The 19,669-nt window shown below is 40.2% G+C and overlaps 1 protein-coding gene, 1 non-coding gene and 1 pseudogene across 2 annotated transcripts in view; 2 read left to right on the top strand and 1 right to left on the bottom strand.

Moving 5' to 3' along the window:
* Positions 1 to 19,669, top strand: part of LOC123931227 (cytochrome b5 type B) — a 39,181-nt gene that overhangs the window by 7,447 nt on the left and 12,065 nt on the right. The window contains exons 2-3 of the mRNA XM_045988120.1: positions 13,923 to 14,051; positions 14,575 to 14,604. Coding sequence (XP_045844076.1) covers positions 13,923 to 14,051; positions 14,575 to 14,604 — 159 coding nt within the window. The remainder of the gene's footprint in view (positions 1 to 13,922; positions 14,052 to 14,574; positions 14,605 to 19,669) is intronic.
* On the top strand, positions 281 to 365 carry LOC123931951. Its single transcript, XR_006816369.1, has one exon. It is a non-coding gene; the product is annotated as a small nucleolar RNA SNORA17 (small nucleolar RNA).
* Positions 9,098 to 10,013, bottom strand: LOC123931166 (annotated as a pseudogene).

The raw sequence follows: 19,669 nt of genomic DNA, 5'->3' as shown, positions 1-19,669 counted from the left end.
CAGGGCCCTTTCCCGTCTATAAAATAGAGATACTTGTATGTACTCCATAGAGTTGTTACGACAGTTGATATAAATAATGCATATAAAGTCTTGTGGTACCTGGCATAAAGAGCTCAGTAAGTGTCAGGGGCCACTGAATGATTGAAGAAGTTATTTTTATTAGTAATAAAACTTGTTCCCTGTAGCTCTTTTGAGTGCTTAAGTGACAGGTGCTCTGAAGATGTAAAGGTGAATTGTTTGTCTTGGGCATGTGAGGGAGAATGAGCTCTGTGCACAAGTCATTGTCATGCAAGAAAGACAGAACACAGGCTGTGTTTGATATCAGGGTACTGACAGTACCCCTGAAATCTTCAGAGCCTGACTGGTAACAATTCTTACTCATTTCTCTAAGGCTGGTGAAAAGAAAGCATAATTTGATTGTCATCTAGCTTGTGAAATTAACAAATCTCTAGGAAGAATACTTTTAAAAAAAAAGATTTTATTTATTTATTTTAGAGAGAGTGTCAGTACAAGCAGGGGGAGGGACAGAGGGAGCAGGGAACCCGACACAGGGTTCCATCCCAGGGCCCCGGGATCATGAACTGAGCAAAAGGCAGATGCTTAACTGACTGAGCCACCCAGGAGCCCCAAGAATACTTTCTTTTCTTGAGTAGTTGCAAGTGATTAGTCCTAGGGAAAGCTAGAAATAAAATGAGGCAAAATTTAACCTCCAGTACTGTCCAGGTAAGATCCTCTGATGACCAAATTGACTTTCATTTATTTGTTTTGCATGTGGGCATGAGATGGGGTTGCGGGGGTGGCGAATGGGACAGAAGGAAGGTGGAATGAGCTCTCTCTGTAGATCTCACTATGTTCAAGCATACTGTGTTCTAGAATACAGCCATGAAAAAATCAACCACGGTCGCTGTTCTAATGGAGCTTATAGTCTAGCAGGTTACAGAGACATCAAATAAACAATGACGGTTGTCATAAATGAATACTATGAAGGTACCTAAGGAATTATGAAAATCTGTGGTACTGGGATTTAATCTGGTGGGAATAAGTTATGATTGGACCCGAAGACCTGAGATTTCACCCCTGGGCAGGGCTGACTGCCGAGGTTACACCCTTTCTGGCAGCGATCACGTTAGCGTCTCCTAGATGACACCACTACTTTACTGGGCTCTTTCTAAACGAATGCGAATGAAGACGTGTGGACCCCTACTGCTTCCTCCTGTTCACCACTCAGGTCTGTCATCTTTCTCTGCTCTGTCAGACTGTTGTTTCGAAAGTAGTTTTGCCCTGTCCAGAATTTCAATCTCCATATCTCATTTTGATGAGATATTCTGCCTATCTGTTTGGGTAGAGGTTCTTTTCATCACCCAGCTTAATTTTGCAGCTTCTAAATCTTAATGTTTCTAGATCTTATTTCCTAAGCCTACTGGTCTTTAGCATATCCTTATTGCTGCATTTTTATTACATCATTATGGGATTTCCACTCATAGAGAATTTGTGTAATTTTTTCCCATTATGACTTTTTTTTTTTAAATTTATTTGACAGAAATCACAACTGGGCAGAGAGGCAGGCAGAGAGAGAGGAAGAAGCAGGCTCCCCGCAGAGCAGAGAGCCCGATGCGGGGCTCGATCCCAGGACCCTGGGATCATGACCTGAGCTGAAGGCAGAGGCTTTAACCCACTGAGCCACCCAGGCGCCCTCCCATTATGATTTTTATTCCCTATCCTCCTCTACATTCTTTCTCTTCTTTTCTGCCCTCTGATCCCTATCCTGTGCGTAAAATTAGTAATCGGAAAGTATATTTTCTGTTAGTAATTTGCCCTCTTTCTTTTCTGTATTAAAACAAAATTTTCTTCTTTTTTTTTCCCCAAAATTTTTAAAAAAGATTTTATTTATTTATTTGACAGACAGAGATCACAAGTAGGCAGAGAGGCAGGCACAGAGAGAGGAGGAAGCAGAGAGCCTGATACGGGGCTGGGATCAAGCCCTAAACCGAAGGCAGAGGCTTTAACCCACTGAGCCACCCAGGCACCCCTCTTCTTCTTTTCAATAATACTTAGTAAATGAACTTAAGAAAGAACCAAAAGGCTTCCTCCCTACCACATAGGCTTTGGACAGATGAACTGACTGAAATCCTTCACTAGGGGACATTACACAATTTCCTTTGTATCTTTGAAGTATTTCACTTGATTATTGCTGGACTGAGAGAGAAATGAATGGGTCACAGTCATTGTTTTGTCCCTTTTGAAAGTTTAGATTTTGGTTGTAGTGTCATTTATTTAAAACATTTTTTTTGTAACATTGTGTAACTGCTTACATAATAAAAGCTAGGACATTAGTCTTAAAACACAAAGGCTATCCAAGTCAAAATAAATTTTTGGTAAATTCATATAAGATTTAAAAGCAAAGCAAGTCCTAGAAAAAGTGGGAGATTTTTCTGTTAGATTTACTGAATAAAAAGAGGGAGAGATTTATGATTTTCCAATAGATTTGAACAGTGTAGGCCCCAATGTAGATTATTCAGGTTAACCCCTGAAACTCTTAATGGTCTCATTTGTTATATTTTGCTCTGATTCAGACAAAAGTAAGTTTTTGGCTGATATTAATTATAGGCATTTATAACCTAGTTTTATTATTTTTTATTTGGTAAAACATATAAACAGAATTTTCCATTTAATCAGTTGTACACTTCAGTGGCATTAATTTTGTTCACAGTATTGTACAACCAACCAGCACTGATAACTGTTTATAAACTTTTTCATCACTTCAGGCAGAACTTTGTTACCACTAGGCAATAACTATCCCCTTATCACTCTTCCTTTGATAACTTCTAGTCTGCTTTGTCTCTTTAGAATTGCTTAATTCTAGGTACCTCGAGTAGATGGCAACATAAAATATTGGTCCTTTGGTGTCTGGCTCCTTTCACTTAACATGTTTTTGTTTTTAAAATTTTTATTGTGGTAAAATATGCATAACATAAAATTGATTATTTCAACCATGTTTAATTGTACAATTCTGTGGCATTAAGTTCATGCATGTCATTGTGTAACTCTCACCACCATTTATCTCCGGAAGTTTTTTGTCCTCCCAAAGTGAAACTATAGCCATTAAACAATAACTCCATTGCCCCTGCTCCCAGCCCCTAGTAGTCACTGTTCGATTTTTCTGTCTTTATGAATTTGACTGTTCTTGGTACCACATATAAATTGAATTATTCAATATTTGCCCTTTTGTATCTAGCTTGTTTCACATAATATGTCTTCAGTGTTCACCCATGTAGTAGCATGTGTCAGAATTTCTTTTTTTTTTTTTTTTTTTTTTTTTTAAGATTTTTTTAAATTTATTTATTTGACAGATAGAGATCACAAGTAGGGAGAGAGGCAGGCAGAGAGAGAGAGAGAGGAGGAAGCAGGCTCCCTGCCAAGCAGAGAGCCCGATGCGGGGCTCGATCCCGGACACTGGGATCATGACCTGAGCTGAAGGCAGAGGCTTTAACCCACTGAGCCACCCAGGCGCCCCTCAGAATTTCTTTTTAAGGCTGAATAACATTCCATTATATGTATATATACTGCATTCTGTTTGTCCATTCAGCCATTCATCAATGGACACTTGGATTGTTTCCATCTTTTAGCAATTTGTGAACAATATTGCAGTGAACATTGGCATACAAGTATCAGAGTGCTTGTTTTCAGTTCATTTGTATATACTGAATAGTGGAATTGCTCATACAGCTATACTGTGTTTTTTTGTGGAACTCTAAACTGTTTTCCACAGCAGCATTTTACATTTCCACTGGCAGTGAATGAGGGTTCCAGTTTTCCCACACCGTCTCCAACACTTACTGTTTTTTCACTTACAGCCATCCTAGCCAGGTGTAAACTGGTATTTCACTGTGGTTTGACTTGCATTTGCCTAATGACTAAAGATGTTCATGTATTTACTGGTCCTCTGTGTATCTTCTTTGGAGAACTATCTAATCAAGCTCTTTGCCCATTTTTCAATTGAATTGTTTATCTTTTTGCTTTAAAGTTGGATTTCTTTGTATATTCTGGATATCAATCCTTTATTAAGTATTTGATTTGTAGATATTTTTCTCCCATTCTGTAGCTTGTCATTTCACTTTCTTGATAATGCCCTTTGATGTACAGAAGTGTTTAATTTTGAGAGTTAAGTCCCTCCTCATAAGTAATTACTTTAAATGTAAATGGATTAAATTCCTTTTTAAAAAAAGGATTATTTGAGAGAAAGAGTGCACATGCATGTGCACAAGTGGGGGTAGGGGCACAGGATAAGGGAGGGAGAGAATTGCAAGCCCTACTGAGCGCAGAGCCCAACACGGGGCTCCATCTCAGGACCCTGAGATCACAACCTGAGCCAAAACCAAGAGTCAAAGTTTCAACCAATTGAGGCATACTGGAGCCTCTAAATGGATTTAATTCCTAAATCAAAAGACAGAGGTTGACAGAATGAATAAAAATACAGGATCTCACAAGATGCTGTCTACAGGAGACTCACTTTAGGGTTTTTTGTTTGTTTTTGTTTTTTTAAAGATTTTATCTAATTATTTGACAGAGTACAAGCAGAAGGGAGTGGCAGGCAGGGGGAAGGGAGAAGCAGACTCTCCAGCATTTTTTCGTGTGTCTTTGGCCATTTTGTTGGTTTTTTTGTTGTTGTTGTTTTTTGGACAAATATCTGTTCATGTCTTCTGCCCATTTCTTGATTGGATTATTTGTCCTTTGTTTAAGTTGATAAGTTTTTAATAGATTTTGGATACCAGCCCTTTATCTGATAAGACATTTGCAAATATCTTCTCCCATTGTGTCTTTTGGTTTTATTGTCTGTTTGCTTTGCTGTGGGAAAGCTTTTTATCTTAATGAAGTCCCTATAGTTCATTTTTGCCTTTGTTTTTTTTTTTGGTTTTTTTGCCTCTGGAGATATATTTAGCAAGAATTTGCTGCAGCTGAGGTCACAGAGGTTGCTGCCTGTGTTCTCCAGGATTTTGGTGGATTCCCATCTCATAGTTAGGTCTTTCATCCATTTTGAGTCTATTTTTGTGTACAGTATAAGGAAATGGTCCAGTTTCATTCTTCTGCATGTGGCCTCATTTTGGTTTTATTTGCATTTCCCCAGTGACTACTTATGTTAAGCATCTTTTCATATTCTTGCTGGCCATCTGTAGATCATCTTCAGAGAAATGTCTACTTAAGTCCTTTGCCTGTTTTCTAATCACATTGTTTGATGTTTTCATTGTTGAATTTTAGGATTTCTTTATGTATTCTGAATATTAACCCCTTTTGATTTACGTATCTTTTCTCTCATTCTGTAGGTTGTTTTTTCAGTTTGGTGATCATGTCCTTTGGTGCATAAAAAATTTTAAGTTTGATGTACTCCCATTTGTCAATTTTTGCTTTTGTTACCTATGCTTTTGGTATCATATTCAGTAAAGCAGTATCAAATCCAGTGTCCTAAAGCTTTCCTTCTGTATTTTCTTCTGGGAGTTTTATAGTTTTGGGTTGAATGTTTAGTTCTTTAATCCATTTTCAGCTAACTTTTGTCTGTCTTATAAGGGTCCATCTTCATTCTTTTGCATGGATATCCAGTTTTTCCCATAATTTATTGAAGAGACTGCCTTTTCCCTATTGTGAGTGGTTCTGGCATCCCTTGTCGAAGATCATTTGACTGTATATACAAGGGTAGTTGTATATGTGATATTTTGGAAATTATTTTCCCATTAATTATAAATTCCTGAGATTTAGTCATATGACCTCACTCTAGTAAGCGAACACATTTGGATAACCACCATCTAGAGTCTAGAACTTCACAGCATGTGGGGCTCCCAGGTGACTCAGTTAACTAAGCGTCTGTCTTTGGCTGAGGTCATGATCCTAGGGTCCTGGGATTGAGCCCTGTGTTGGGCTCCCTGCTCAGTAGGGTTCTGCTTCTCCCTCTGCATCCCTCCTCCGCCACCCTGCTCTTGTGTTCTCTCTCTTAAATGAATAAATAAAATCTTTAAAGAAGAACTGTATACATTTTCTTCTTCATCCCTGGAGGTACCCACTCTATTGATTTTAATCCTGTAGATTTGTTTTGTTTTTGAACTTTTTACAAACGAGAGAGTCACAGGTTTTTTGTTTATTTTGTTTTTTAAGATTTTCTTTTTTTTTTTTTAAAGATTTTATTTATTAATTTTGACAGAGAGAGATCACAAGTAGGCAGAGAGGCAGGCAGAGAGAGTGAGAGGGAAGCAGGCTCCATTCAGTGCAGAGAGCCCGATGTGGGACTCGATCCCAGGACCCTGAGATCATGACCTGAGCCGAAGGCAGCGGCCTAAACCACTGAGCCACCCAGGCACCCCTTAAGATTTTATTTTCTTGTTAGCAAGAGAGAGTGCGCGTGCACCCCCGCAAGTGGTGGGGAAGGAGGGAGAGGGAGAAGCAGACTCCCTGCTGAGCCGGGAGCTCCATCCCAGGACCCTGAAATCATGACCTGAACAAAGGCAGTTGCTTAAGTGACTGAGCCACCAGGCACCCTGAGAATGTCACAGTATATTGTTTTATTTCTGGTGTTTTTTTGTTCGCCATTTATATTCTTTCGTGTTGTGGATATTGGATATTGCAGTGGTTTTGTTCTTTTTCATTACTGATTAGGATTCTACTCTAGGATTATATGGATTTATTTGTACTCTGCTTATGGTCATTGGATTTTCTTTTTTCTTTCTTTTTTTTTTTTCTTTTTAATTTTAGAGAGTGAGCACATGCAGGGGAGAATGGCAGAGGGAGAGGAACAGAGAGAATCTCAAGTAGTCTCTCTGCTGAGTGCAGAGCCTGATGTGGGGCTCCATCTCATGACCCTGAGATCATGACCTGAGCTAAAATCAAGAGTCCAGCAGTTAATGGACTACACCACCCAGGCAGCCCAGGCATTGAGTATTCAAGTTTAGGGTCATAACAGATAGTGCTGCTATGATCATTTGTGTGTGTATACAAGTTCATATAGCTATACACATTTCTTTGGGGTATCTACTTAGGGAATTCAATTTGATTTTTTAATTAAAAGTTTTATCAAAATAATTGTAGATTCATATGTACTTGTAAAAAATAATAGATCCCTTGTATCTTTTACCTACTTCGCCCAGTGATAACATTTTGTAAAACTGTAGTACAGGGGCTCCTGGAATAGCCTCTCATTGGGCTCCCTGCTCATTGAGGAGTCTGCTTCTCCCTCTCCCTCCGCCCCTCCTTCCCTCACTATGTGTGCTCATGCACACTTTTTCTCTCAAATAAGTAAATCAAGTATTTAAAATAAACAACTGTAGTACAATACCACTACCAGGATATTGACATTAATTGGATCCACAGATCTTATTCTGACATCCCCAGTTCTACTTGTATGAAATTGATTTGCCTTTTAAAAAGAGAACACAAAGTGATTTAATTTGTAGAGTCAAGAGTAATCCACTTTTGATTACAGTACTCAACATGCAAATTACATTTACCTCTTGATTCAGAAATGGCACCCTGCCACTTCCCCAGGACATTTAATCCAGACAGTTATTTCTGGGCAACTTTTCTCTATATTTCTGCCAGCACTTGCCCTCTCTACCTTCTTAAAATGATGTATAAACTCTTATCCAGAATGACTGGATCTTTAGTTCAGTTGAGTCACCCTAGTATAGAGACAGCCATTGATTTTTTTTTTTTTCAACTGATTTGATATATTCTGAATGCACCTGTAAGTGATCATTCCTTAAGGCACTTGAGAATCCCACAGTGTCTCAGGGTCATCAATTTTCCCTGGACAGTTTTTAGAGACGTAGAAGGTTTGTTAAGTCTATCTTGGCCCTGAGTATTCACTCTGAAAAATAATTTATTTGAATTAAGTTTTGATACCTTTGCTCTTTGTGTCATTCTGTAGGCTCAGAATGAGCAATGCAGGGATATTTGTTTTGCTTATACTTAGTAAATTTTCATTAATAAAATTATTAGTTTTGTAAAGGAAGTTATTAAATACTAGTACATAAATTAGATTTAAAAATACAGGCTATCTGAATCCCAAGAAAACAGGAGTTTACTGTGATTTAGATGTCAGGGTGATTGTATATGGTAAGTATTATAATGGTTAATGTTTCTTCCAAAAATTGAATTTTTGCTAAATTTTTACATATTATCACTTGCTTGAGTTTCCCCTTTCTTTGCCTTTCATTTCTATTGTCTCCAGAAGGGAATTTTTTTTTAAGGATTTATTTATTTATTTAACAGAGAGAGATCACAAGTAAGCAGAGAGGCAGGCAGAGAGAGAGGGGGAAGCAGGTTCTCCCCTGAGCAGAGAGCCTGATGCGGGGCTCGATCCCAGGACCCTGAGATCATGACTGACCTAAGCCGAAGGCAGGGGCTTAATCCACTGAGCCACCCAGGTGCCCCCAGAAGGGAATTTTTAAACATTTTAAAAATAGTTCTTTCCCTTGGGATGCCTGAGTGGCTCAGTGGGTTAAGCTGCTGCCTTCGGTTCAGATCGTGATTGTAGAGTCCTGAGATAGAGTCCTGCATCGGGCTCCTTGCTCAGTGGGGAGCCTGCTACTCTCTCTGCCTCTGCCTGCCATTCGGCCTGCCTCTGCATGATCTGTCTCTCTGACAAATAAATACATAAGATCTAAAAAAAAAAAAAACCAAAAACAGCTCATAGCTAAATATGAATACATGAAAAAAAAATAGTTCTTTCCCCATGTGGCACCTGGGTGGCGCAGTGGGTTAATCTGCCTTCGGCTCAGGTCATGGGATCAAGCCCCAAGTTGGGCTCTCTGCTTGGAGGGGAGCCTGCTTCCCCCTCTCTCTCTGCTTGCTGCTCTGCCTACTCGTGATCTCTCTCTCTGTGTCAAATAAATAAATAAAATCTTAAAAAAAAAAAAAAAAGTTCTTTCCCTGTAAGTCACCCCAAACACAATCATTTCCTCCAGCTTCAAACATAAAGGGAAACCTGGCTCAGACAAAAATGAACCTTTTTGCATGTCCCCGAGCTCACGTGTTCTTTTTATTCTGAGAGGCCCCAGCTCAAACAGTTTACAAGGTTAAGGGCTACTCTGTTCCCAGCAGAGCTAACGCTGCTTCAATAAATAGAGGTCTACAATTCTTTTTTGAACATGCCTTCAAAGTGGAGATCTTTGGCCATGAGCTCCTCTTTGACATCAGCAAGTGCCCACTGGCAGCCTGTTAGCTCCAGAACTTTCCATTTTGCCTTGAAAGCTTTGTTGCTGGCTACGGGCATGGCTGTGGCTGCTCCAGTCATCTTGGCGTGGGTTGTTTTTTTTTTTTTTTAAAGATTTCATTTATTTACTTGACAGAGAGGGCACAAGCAGGGGGAGCAGCAGAGGGAGAGGAAGAAGAGGGATTGAGAGCCTAGTTCGGGGCTTGATCCCAGAACACTGGGATCATGACCTGAGCCAAAGGCAGATGCTCAACCTACTGAGCCACGCAGGCATGCCTGCCTGGATTATTCTTGGTTGGTCATTGGCTTTATTTTGGCCCAGAATGAGAGAATAAATGCTCTGAATCCCAAATACGTAGAATTACCAGGATGTAGCATGTACTCAGATGCAGCTAATGTGAGTAGTTGAATTCCTTCCTATAGTATAGGCTTAAAAAACAGCATCAGTAGAAATAGGCCTTTGGTTGTAACAAAGCGTGAGCATGTCATGTTTATCCATTCACTAGTTAGAATGATTGGGATGCCATTTGTTAAATTCCCTTTCACCATGTCTGTGAGCATAGTGGAATCAGTCGTAAGAGAAGGTAGTACTGTTTTCCCTTTAGTTTTTTGAAAAATCCGTCATTTTCCATTTTCTCTGAGGACTGTGCTATGTAATAGGACTTCAGCTGTCAAATATTTGCTCCTGGGGGAGTTTCTTGTCCCTCTGCAGCAGGATGGACACATAGTGGTGGATCATGCCCGCAGAGGGGGTGATGGTGAACATGGGCAGGGCTACTAGAGACTCACATTGGAGTTGAGCTGCAGCTCCTGCCATCTTTTTTTTTTTTTTTTTTAAGATTTTATTTAGTTATTTGACAGACAGAGATCACAAGTAGGCAGAGAGGCAGGCAGAGAGAGAGAGGGAAGCAGGCTCCCCGCTGAGCAGAGAGCCCGACGCGGGACTCAATCCCAGAACCCTGAGATCACGACCCGAACCGAAGGCAGCGGCTTCAACCCACTGAGCCATTTATTTATTTGACAGGGATCACAGGTAGGCAGAGAGGCAGGCAGAGAGGGGGAAGTAGGCTCCCTGCTGAGCTGAGAGCCCCATGTGGGGCTCGATCCCAGGACTCTAAGACCATGACCTGAGCCGAAGGCAGAGGCTTAACCCACTGAGCCACCCAGGCGCCCCCCCTCCTTTTTTTTTTTTTTTTTTTTAAGATTTTTAATTTTTTTACATAGGTGTGGAGGGACAGAGGGAGAGAGAATCTTAAGCAGGCTGCATGCCCAGCACAGAGCCAGATTCAGGGCTCCATCTCAGAGCCCTGAGATCCTGACCTGAGCTGGAATCAAGAGTCAGGCACTTAACTGACTAAGCCATCCAGGCACCCCCTAAAGATTTTATTTTTTGTAATCTTCACACCCAGTGTGTACAACCCTGTTGCAGGGTTACATGCTTTACCAATTGAGCCAGTCAGGCGCCTCTCCCACCAGCTTTATTTATTGAGAACCAGCCTAGTCAGAGTCATAGGCCAGGCCCTGAGCCTGGGCATTACCTTGTTACAGAACTGGCCATGGCTGTGCTGTGGCCTCAGGCCTAGTGCACTGCCTTTAGCTGGGTTGCCATTTTATTTTATTTTTATTGTTTTAACTAGTTTATTTGAGAGAGTGAGTGCAGGGGGGTGGGGACAGAGGGAGAGAATCTTAAGCAGACTCCATGCTCACACAGAGCTCAAACTCATGACCCTGAGACCATGACCTGAGCTGAAAGTCAGGTGCTCAACCAACTGAGCCACCCAAGGTACCCCTGCCATTTTATTTTTTTTTTTTTAAGATTTTATTTATTTTTTGACAGAGAGTGAGACAGGGAGAGAGGGAATACAAGCAGGAGGAGTGGAAGAGGGAGAAGCAGGCTTCCTGCTGAGCAGGGAGCCTTATTGATGCCTGATGGGGTCTTGATCCCAGGATTCTAGGATCATGACCCAAGCTGAAGGCAAACACAACAACTGAGCCACCCAGGTGCCCCTGCCATTTGATTTGATTTGATTTATTTTATTTTTTAAAAGATTTTATTCATTTGTTTGAGAGAGAGTGAGTGGGTGAGAGCATGAGAGGGGAGAAGGTCAGAGGGAGAAGCAGATTCCCCATGGAGCTGGGAACCCGATGCAGGACTCGACCCTGGGACTCCGGGATCATCACTTGAGCCGAAGGCAGCCGCTTAACCAACTGAGCCACCCAGGCACCCTGCCATTTGATTTTAAATAGTATCTGAAGTTTATAGAGTTCTAAAATAGTCACCAAGTTTCCCTAAAATCTTCTGCTTGTTCTAAACCATCTGTAGTAAAGCCACATATTGAAGTGAAAGGTAGTAAACCTAGGGTTTTTTTGACTACTCCAACCTTCCTTGCCTCAGTGAAAAAAAAAATCAGGCTATAAGGCAGCGTATATGATATGAATTATTTTTATAAAAACATGAAAACTTTTATTTATCGCTGTCTGCTTTATCAAATAAGTACTCAATAAAAATTATAGCATAATGATTGAAATGAATATACAGTATTAAATACACAGTGTTGGATATACAGTAAAATATACAGTATTATATGTTTTTTTTTTTTAATTTTGACAGAGAGAGATCACAAGTAGGCAGAGAGGCAGGCAGAGAGAGTGAGAGGGAAGCAGGCTCCCTTCAGTGCAGAGAGCCCGACGTGGGACTCGATCCCAGGACCCTGAGATCATGACCTGAGCCGAAGGCAGCAGCTTAAACCACTGAGCCACCCAGGCGCCCCTACAGTATTATATGTATTTATATATTTTATATATTTACTATATATTCAATATACAGTATGCAGTGTGTGTGTGCACTGAATATACAGTAAAACAGTGGATGTATATTATATATAGTTGTGTAAGTGTAGCAGTTGTGGGCGGGCACACGCACAAGTGGTGGGGGAGAGGCAGAAGGAAAGGGAGAATCTAAAGCAGGCTCCAAGCCCAGCTTGATCTCACCACCCTGAGATCATCACCAGAACCAAAGTCAAGAGTTGGAGCTTAAATGACTGAGCCACCCAGGCACCCCAAGTGTTGCACTTTCTTATTTATTTATAAGTGGTGAGAGATTGATGAAAATGAAAATACTTTGTAGCTGTAGATAAAGCCATGCAGGAAGTCATAAATTCAGCCATTTCCTGAAATATCTCAAGCTGCTAAGAGATTCTGTTACCCTTTTGTTCTCTGAAAGGCAACATAATAGTTGGGATGTAGCGTAAGGAAAAACTATCTTCACAGTTGAGGCATATAGAGCACATTGTGGAGCACCTGTGTGGCTTGGTTGGGCGCCTGCTTTCAGCTCAGGTGGGGATCTCAGGTCCTGGGATCAAGCCACGCAGGGGGCTCCTTGCTCAGTGGGGAGTCTATCCCTCTCCGTCTACCCCTCCCTGTGCTTGCCGGCCACTGCCCCACTTGCCCCCTCCAAATAAAGAAATAAAATCTATTTAAGGATGAGGGGCGCCTGGGTGGCTCAGTGGATTAAAGCCTCTGCCTTCAGCTCAGGTCATGATCCCAGGGTCCTGGGATGGAGCCCCACATCGGGCTCTCTGCTCCACGGGGAGCCTGCTTCCTCCTCTCTCTCTGCCTGCCTTTCTGCCTACTTGTGATCTCTGTCTGTCAAGTGAACAAATAAAATCTTTAAAACACAGATTTAGATATGTCATCTAATGTAAATTCTAAACTTACTCATTTAAGTAATGTTTATTGAATGTTTAAGTCAGGGACTGTGTTAAATGTAATTTTTAAATATATATTTTCTCAATAGATGGTATTTCATTTGGTGAAACAATCTATAAAAGGTATATGGTGAAAAATCTTTCTCCTGGCCCCTAGGTTCTTTTCAGAGAGAGATATTTATATTTATACATTTAATGTTTATAAAATTAATTTATTAATTTACTATTAATTTATTAATATTTAAGTATAAATATATATTTAAAGTCACAGATGGTAACATATTATATAAACTATACCTTTCTTTTTCTGAGTACAAAGTATTTCATATCTGTATCTCATTTGATACAATAGTAGTGAAAATAGTTACTCCTATTATCTCCATTTTATAAGCAGGAAAGCAAAGACCTTTCAGTTTCTTAGTACATTGTCCAGGGTAATAGAACTAGTCAGTTATAGACAGAATCTACTTCCTGGTTATAAAGGCAGTTATTTTGGTATCACTTACTTAACTTTTTATCTTGAAGCCATTTCAAACTTACAGAAAAGTTGCAGGAGTAGAATAAAGAATTCCATACACTCCTTGACCAGAATCTCCATTCGGGTTTCTGCGGCCGTCTTGATAATGTTGGCAAAAAGGGTCAAGCCAGGAGCACACGTTGTTCCCAGTTGTCCCATCTTGCTGGCCTCCTTCAACCTGCAGCTTTTCTTGAGGCTTTCCGTAGCTTTTCTGACCTTGATATTTTTGGTGATCACAGGCCAGTCCCTTTGTAGAATCTCTCTCAATTTGCTATTGTCCTAGATTTCTTCACAGTTACGCCAGTATTATACATTTTTGTACGAATATCAGCAGTCACGTTACATTCTTCCCATTGCGTCCCATCAAGGTGGCAGACAGTGTTGATTTGTCCCATGACTCCCATTAAGGAAGGAAAAAAAAGGGGGTAGAAGGGGGAAAAGTAACTTCCATGAGTTTTCACTTCAGAGGGCTCTGTGTTCAGCAAATATCTTTTCTTTGTAGCATCCTGGGGGAGAAGAGGTTCTGCTGGAACAAGCTGGTGCGGATGCAAGTGAAAGCTTTGAAGATGTAGGCCACTCCTCCGATGCCAGAGAGATGCTGAAGCAGTACTATATTGGTGATGTGCATCCGGTAAGAACGCGCCGGGCGAGGAGCGCATACAGAGACGAAGCTGCTGAACAGCCACAGAGCACAAGGAGAGGGAATGAATTATTAAAATGGAAATTCATTCATCCCTGTCATCAGGCTACATATTCTCCCAAATCATTTTGCCTGCTGTGCTGAGATGGGGCTTCTTGTATGTGAAGTAACCCCGGTAGTTTTCTGAAAAGTCAAGAGAAATGGTTTTGGAGTTTTTTTTTTAACTGATTTTTATAAGGCAATTACATGTCTACCTGAAACAGTGATTTGGTGGTTCTTGGAAGTTCCTTGCTAAAGGCGGTAGCTATGGACATTCTAACAAGGAACCCTGATAAGCTCAGAGTTGGGGGTGGGAGAGCATCTGCCCTTCTACAGATCTTGATGTCTCTCAGAGAATTCTCTGCTACCAAGTATGTAGTCTCATGGTTTAAGGTTAGAAACAAGCACATAGTGCCCAGAGTGAAAATGCATTTGGAAATGACTTAAAATGTTACTTGTTTTCCCTTTTTAACAGAATGACCTTAAACCTGACAGTGGTAGCAAGGTAAGAAGAAGTCATCTGTTTCTCTTGTGTGTTTCAAATGTTTATATTTCTATTTAACTCAAATAGAATGGCTTTTTAAAAAGTTATCTTAACAAGAGAAGTGTTTACTTTTCCCCCAGGCAAAAAAATCCTATTTTTTCCCCAGGGATTTGGACTTAGTGCCATCTCAGGAAAAAAGAATAGCTGAGTCTTGAACAGTAGGAAACATTTTGTTCATGTTTCCATTTGCATTAAAAAAAAAAATTCTAGCCAGGGGGTTCAATTGTAAAAAAGTATTTCTTATTCTTACACTAAATAGTACAGGTGATAATAATTCTGTGTTAGCAAAATAATTGGAATGTTGATTTTCACTTTCAAGTCTTCGGAGTTACAGATTGAAGTAATTGACGGGAATGGGCCTTTCTGTCCCTGTTACCCGTGTGTAATCCTTTTATCCCATTTCGCTTACTCGGTGCTATAGCAAAAACAAAAGATAAATATTTGAAAACCTTAATGTGCCCTGCATAACATACCAAGCACAAAATATGAAAGCCTTTTAGCTTCCCATAAGCGGGGCTATTATTTCCCTTACTGCTTCAGGCTTTTTCTTGACTTCTCCTTCACAGAGCTCTCAGGTTACCCTTTGACTTAAAGGGACAGCAGTTTAGTTGCAATCAGAGTATCGTGGTAGCAACTTTCTGCCTTAGAGCTTCTTGCTTCCCTTTCCTCACTGAGCTGGAATTACTAAACTTGTTGGATAGAGCACTTAAAGTTGGCCTCAACAGAAGAATTCTTTTAACTCAAAGAGATTGCTTGACAGTGTCTGCCGTGTGTTACTCTGCAGTCCAGACTGGTCTGTGCAAATTAACTCTCCCCTCTTGCTGCACTTTGTTGTTCTCAATTGTTGAATTGTTCGTGAAGGGGGATGAAATGACTCTTTAAATGCTTCTAGAGTACTGTTGGTTGGTCTCTCTTCCCCCTCTCCTAGCGCATGTAATGAAGGTAAAGTTCGAGCTGCACGTCGCCTTGCTGAGTGTATTGAAGGTGTCTGGGAAACACTGTTTCAGTTAAAGTAAACATTTCATTCAAGGGATATTCCCATTTGTACAAGAGATAGACTTTATGTCTAGGAACCACAGCCCACTTCTACACAACATTCATGAGAGTACCTTTACTGAAACAATAGAAAATATTTGGGGGATTAGAATTGTCAAAAAGTCTATAAATTGCTTCTTCTTCTTCTTCTTTTTTTTTTTTAAGATTTTATTTATTTATTTGACAGAGATCACAAGTAGGCAGAGAGAGGGGGAAGCAGGCTCCCTGCTGAGCAGAGAGCCTGATTCGAGGCTCCATTCCAGGACCTTGGGATCATGACCTGAGCCGAAGGCAGAGGCTTTAACCCACTGAGCCACCCAGGTGCCCCACAAATTGCTGCTTGTTGCTATTTTTCTTCCTTGGTAGTTCAGTATGTGGTGAGGACCATTCTTAGGAATGGAGAGTGATGTTTTTCAGTTTCTGTCCCTTGGATCACCTGTGTTAGAATCCCTGGTCATGTTTCTGAAATGTCTATTTCCTGGGCTTCTTCTACCGCTGATTCATAATCTTTGGAAATGGGACTTGGGAATTTGCACTTGAAGTAACCCAGGTAGCCAAGCACCAGACGTTTTGCTAAATGATGTGCCCATCTTTTCATTTGAAAACTTCACAGATGTCTCAGCTAAATTAAATCTCTTGAGCCTTGGACTTTTTATAAGAAATAGGGGGGGGGGGGCTCTTTCAACTCACTAAATTCTGTGTATTAATTTAGAAGTTTCCAAATGTAGTTTGGCCCCTGCCTGGTATAAACAGTGACTAAAGGCTGTATATTTGAAGCTGTTTTCCTCATGTCTGTTGTACCCAAAGGACTGTCTCCATTAAGTAGAGAGTAGATTATAGAGTGTTTCCAGTCACACTCCTTTATTTTAGGCAGATCAGGCAAGGAAACCTTTGGGGAAAATTTCAAGGCCATCTATGTGGGTTTTCACAGAGCTATAGTCCTACCTGATTTCAGTTCCAGGAAGAAAGTCCTGGTCTCTCAGGTTTATTTCCTATAAAGATTGTAAATAAGCAGTTCTGAATCTAGGAAGTAGAAGTACCCTTTCTTAATTTTTCTTCACTCACCATGAAATAAAGGATGTAAAATTCATTTCATTAATACTTTCTTTTGGTGACAGGTTCCTAAACCTCTACACAGAAGTGATTTTTTTAAGCCTAATTAAGGCGTCTTCTGCCTCCTTTCTCTTTTTACCTTCCTTCATTTCTCCACTTCTCCCCCACACCCCAGCTTCCCATTGCTTCCCTGCCTGAAACTAGCCCCCACCCCATGCAAAATTAAAAAAAAAAAAAAAAGCAACAAAAAACCCACCACCCAGAACATGCTATTCCAGAGCATAAATCCGGAACCTTTCCCCAATTTTTTGGCAACTACCTTTCACACTGTTTTGGCTACAACAGAGGTAAATAATTGATGGTCACCATTGTTTTTTTGTTAGATTGATAATGCCTGAGTTCTGAAGCCCTGAAATAGTACAAAACTAAAATGTAAAAGTTTAGAAACTACAGATCCGCCAGCAGATGTTTTTCTCACCTGCTTCAGGGGAGATAAAAAACTAGAATTACCAACTTTTTTGTTTCTGAATCTCTTCCTCCCTGGAATAGTCCCTATGCTGAGAGCCATCAGTCTTCTATTCCTTCTTGAGTTTCTTGAGTTAACATTTTTTGGTCTGCTTTGAGTAAGGAAGCTCATCTTAGAAACACTTGGTGTTTTCTGTGCCGTTTTGTCTGCCTGTCTACCGTAGGGCGCGTAAGCTAGACACGTTTGTGGTCCGTGATACCTCTCTTTGGGTCATGGTTTCCCATGTGGGTTCACGGTTTGAGCTGCCAGCACTTGAGGAGAGGAGGTACATACACATGCTAACCTGGCAAAAGTAGTCATTTCATTCATTTATCAGCAGATATTACCTAGGTGACAGTTCAGCTGCTTCAAGTATCATTACAATGAGCAGACTCAGTAACCTGAGCATTATCCCATTTATTTTATTTTATTTTTTTAAAGATCTTCATTTATTTATTTGACAGAGAGAGAGATCACAAGTAGGCAGAGAGGCAGGCAGAGAGAGAGGGGGGAAGCAGGCTCCCTGCTGAGCAGAGAGCCCGATGTGGGACTCGATCCCAGGACCCGAGCCGAAGGCAGAGGCTTTAACCCACTGAGCCACCCAGGCACCCCCATTATCCTATTTGAATTTTTGAATGGGTAGTACATAATGTACGTTCCAAAAAATTGAGATAGTTTTTAAAAGTATACTTTTATATGTACATCTTATATATAAATAATACCTATTGCTTATATATAATTATGTTAATTATATTAATATATAAATAATATGCATGTACTTTTATATATAATGACTGCCTTCCATCTCCAATTCTCAGTCTCCCAGTTCCTCTTCCTCAGAGGTAGCCAGCTACCATTTTCTTGTTTTCTCTTCCCAAGAGATTCTGTGCATTCAGAAATATAAATGGGTGCACAGATCGATCCACCGATGATTCAGTTGATAAGCAGACCAACCATCACCTCCTTTAAAAAAGTCACATACTATTGTTTCTTTTTACTTAAAATTTTTATCTGAGTGATTGTTCTTTCTTTTTCTACAAGAAATCCTCTATTTTTTTTTCAAATTTTTACTTAAATTCTAGTTACTTAACATACAGTGCAGTTAGTGATTGTTGTTTAACGGTATTCTGTAGACAAGAATTTTGATGAGATGGCATTTACCATACTTAACTGAATTTGATGTGTTTTTTAAAAATAAGTAAGATTGTGGGGTGCCTGAGTGGCTCAGTTGCTTGAGCATCTGCCTTCGACTTGTGGTCCCAGGGTCCTGGGACTGAGGCCCACATTGGCTCCCTGCTCAGTGGGGAGTCTGCTTCTCCCTCTCCCTCTGCCTCCCCACGCATGCTCTTTTTCTTGCTTGCTTTCTCTCAAGTAACTAAATAAAATCTTTTTAAATAAATAAATTTATTTAAATAAATAAATAAAAACAAATAAGATTGTTTCCATAAAGACTTGACATGTTACTTAAACTTCATTTTTTTTAAAATTAAGAATTAACTTTTGAACTCTAGTAAATTCCACATATGTTAGAAGCAATCTATAAGTTGCATTTAAAAGCAGATACATGGGGGCCTGGGTAGTTCAGTGGGTTAAAGCCTCTGCTTTCGGCTCAGGTCATGGTCCCAGGGTTCTGGGATGGAGCCCTGCATATGGCTCTCTGCTCAGCAGGGAGCCTGCTTCCTCCTCTCTCTGTGCCTGCCTCTCTGCCTACTTGTGATCTATGTCTGTCAAATAAATAAAATCTTTTTAAAAAATAAAATAAAAGTAGATACATGGGGCACCTGGATGGCTCAGTCGTTGGCCGTCTGCCTTCGGCTCAGGTCATGATCTCAGGGTTCTGGAATCAGGCCCTGCATAGGGCTCTCTCCTCAGCAGGGAGTTTGCTTCTCCCTCTCCCACTCCCCCTGCTTGTGTTCCCTCTCTCTCTGTCAAATAAATAAATAAAATCTTTTAAAAAATAAAATAAAAGATTTTTTTTCTTCCTGATGCAAATGACTTCTGTTATACAACAGTTTTCTAGAATACATACATAATATTCAGTTTACCTTCTCTTTTATGGGAAAGAAACTAAAAAGAATACATTGTTTGTAATTATGTAATGTAGTTACTTGGTTGCATCATACCAAAAATTTCCTTCAAAAAATTGTTTAATATTCCCGTCTTACGTAAAAGCTAGTTCATTAGTGTTTGGAACGGTTATGCAGATGCCCTTCAGACAATCAGTGATTGCTCTTTACCAGATAATTTTGCATGGTTGATTCATTGTTCCTGATTTTGCCTAACATTTCTTTTTTGAAACATAATATTTTGAAAGCATAGAATGTAATGGCAAAATGCCTCTTGTAAAACAAAATACTCATTGCTGAGGCATCTCAAGGATTAATACCTTCTCATGACGCTTTATTTAGAAATAGTGTGTAGGGGCACCTGGGT

This window comes from Meles meles, chromosome 19 (assembly GCF_922984935.1).
Source record: "Meles meles chromosome 19, mMelMel3.1 paternal haplotype, whole genome shotgun sequence".
In the NCBI taxonomy this organism is placed as follows: Eukaryota; Metazoa; Chordata; class Mammalia; order Carnivora; family Mustelidae; genus Meles; species Meles meles.
The sequence above is the reverse complement of the archived record's forward strand: the minus strand, read 5'-3'. Positions and strand labels throughout refer to the sequence as shown.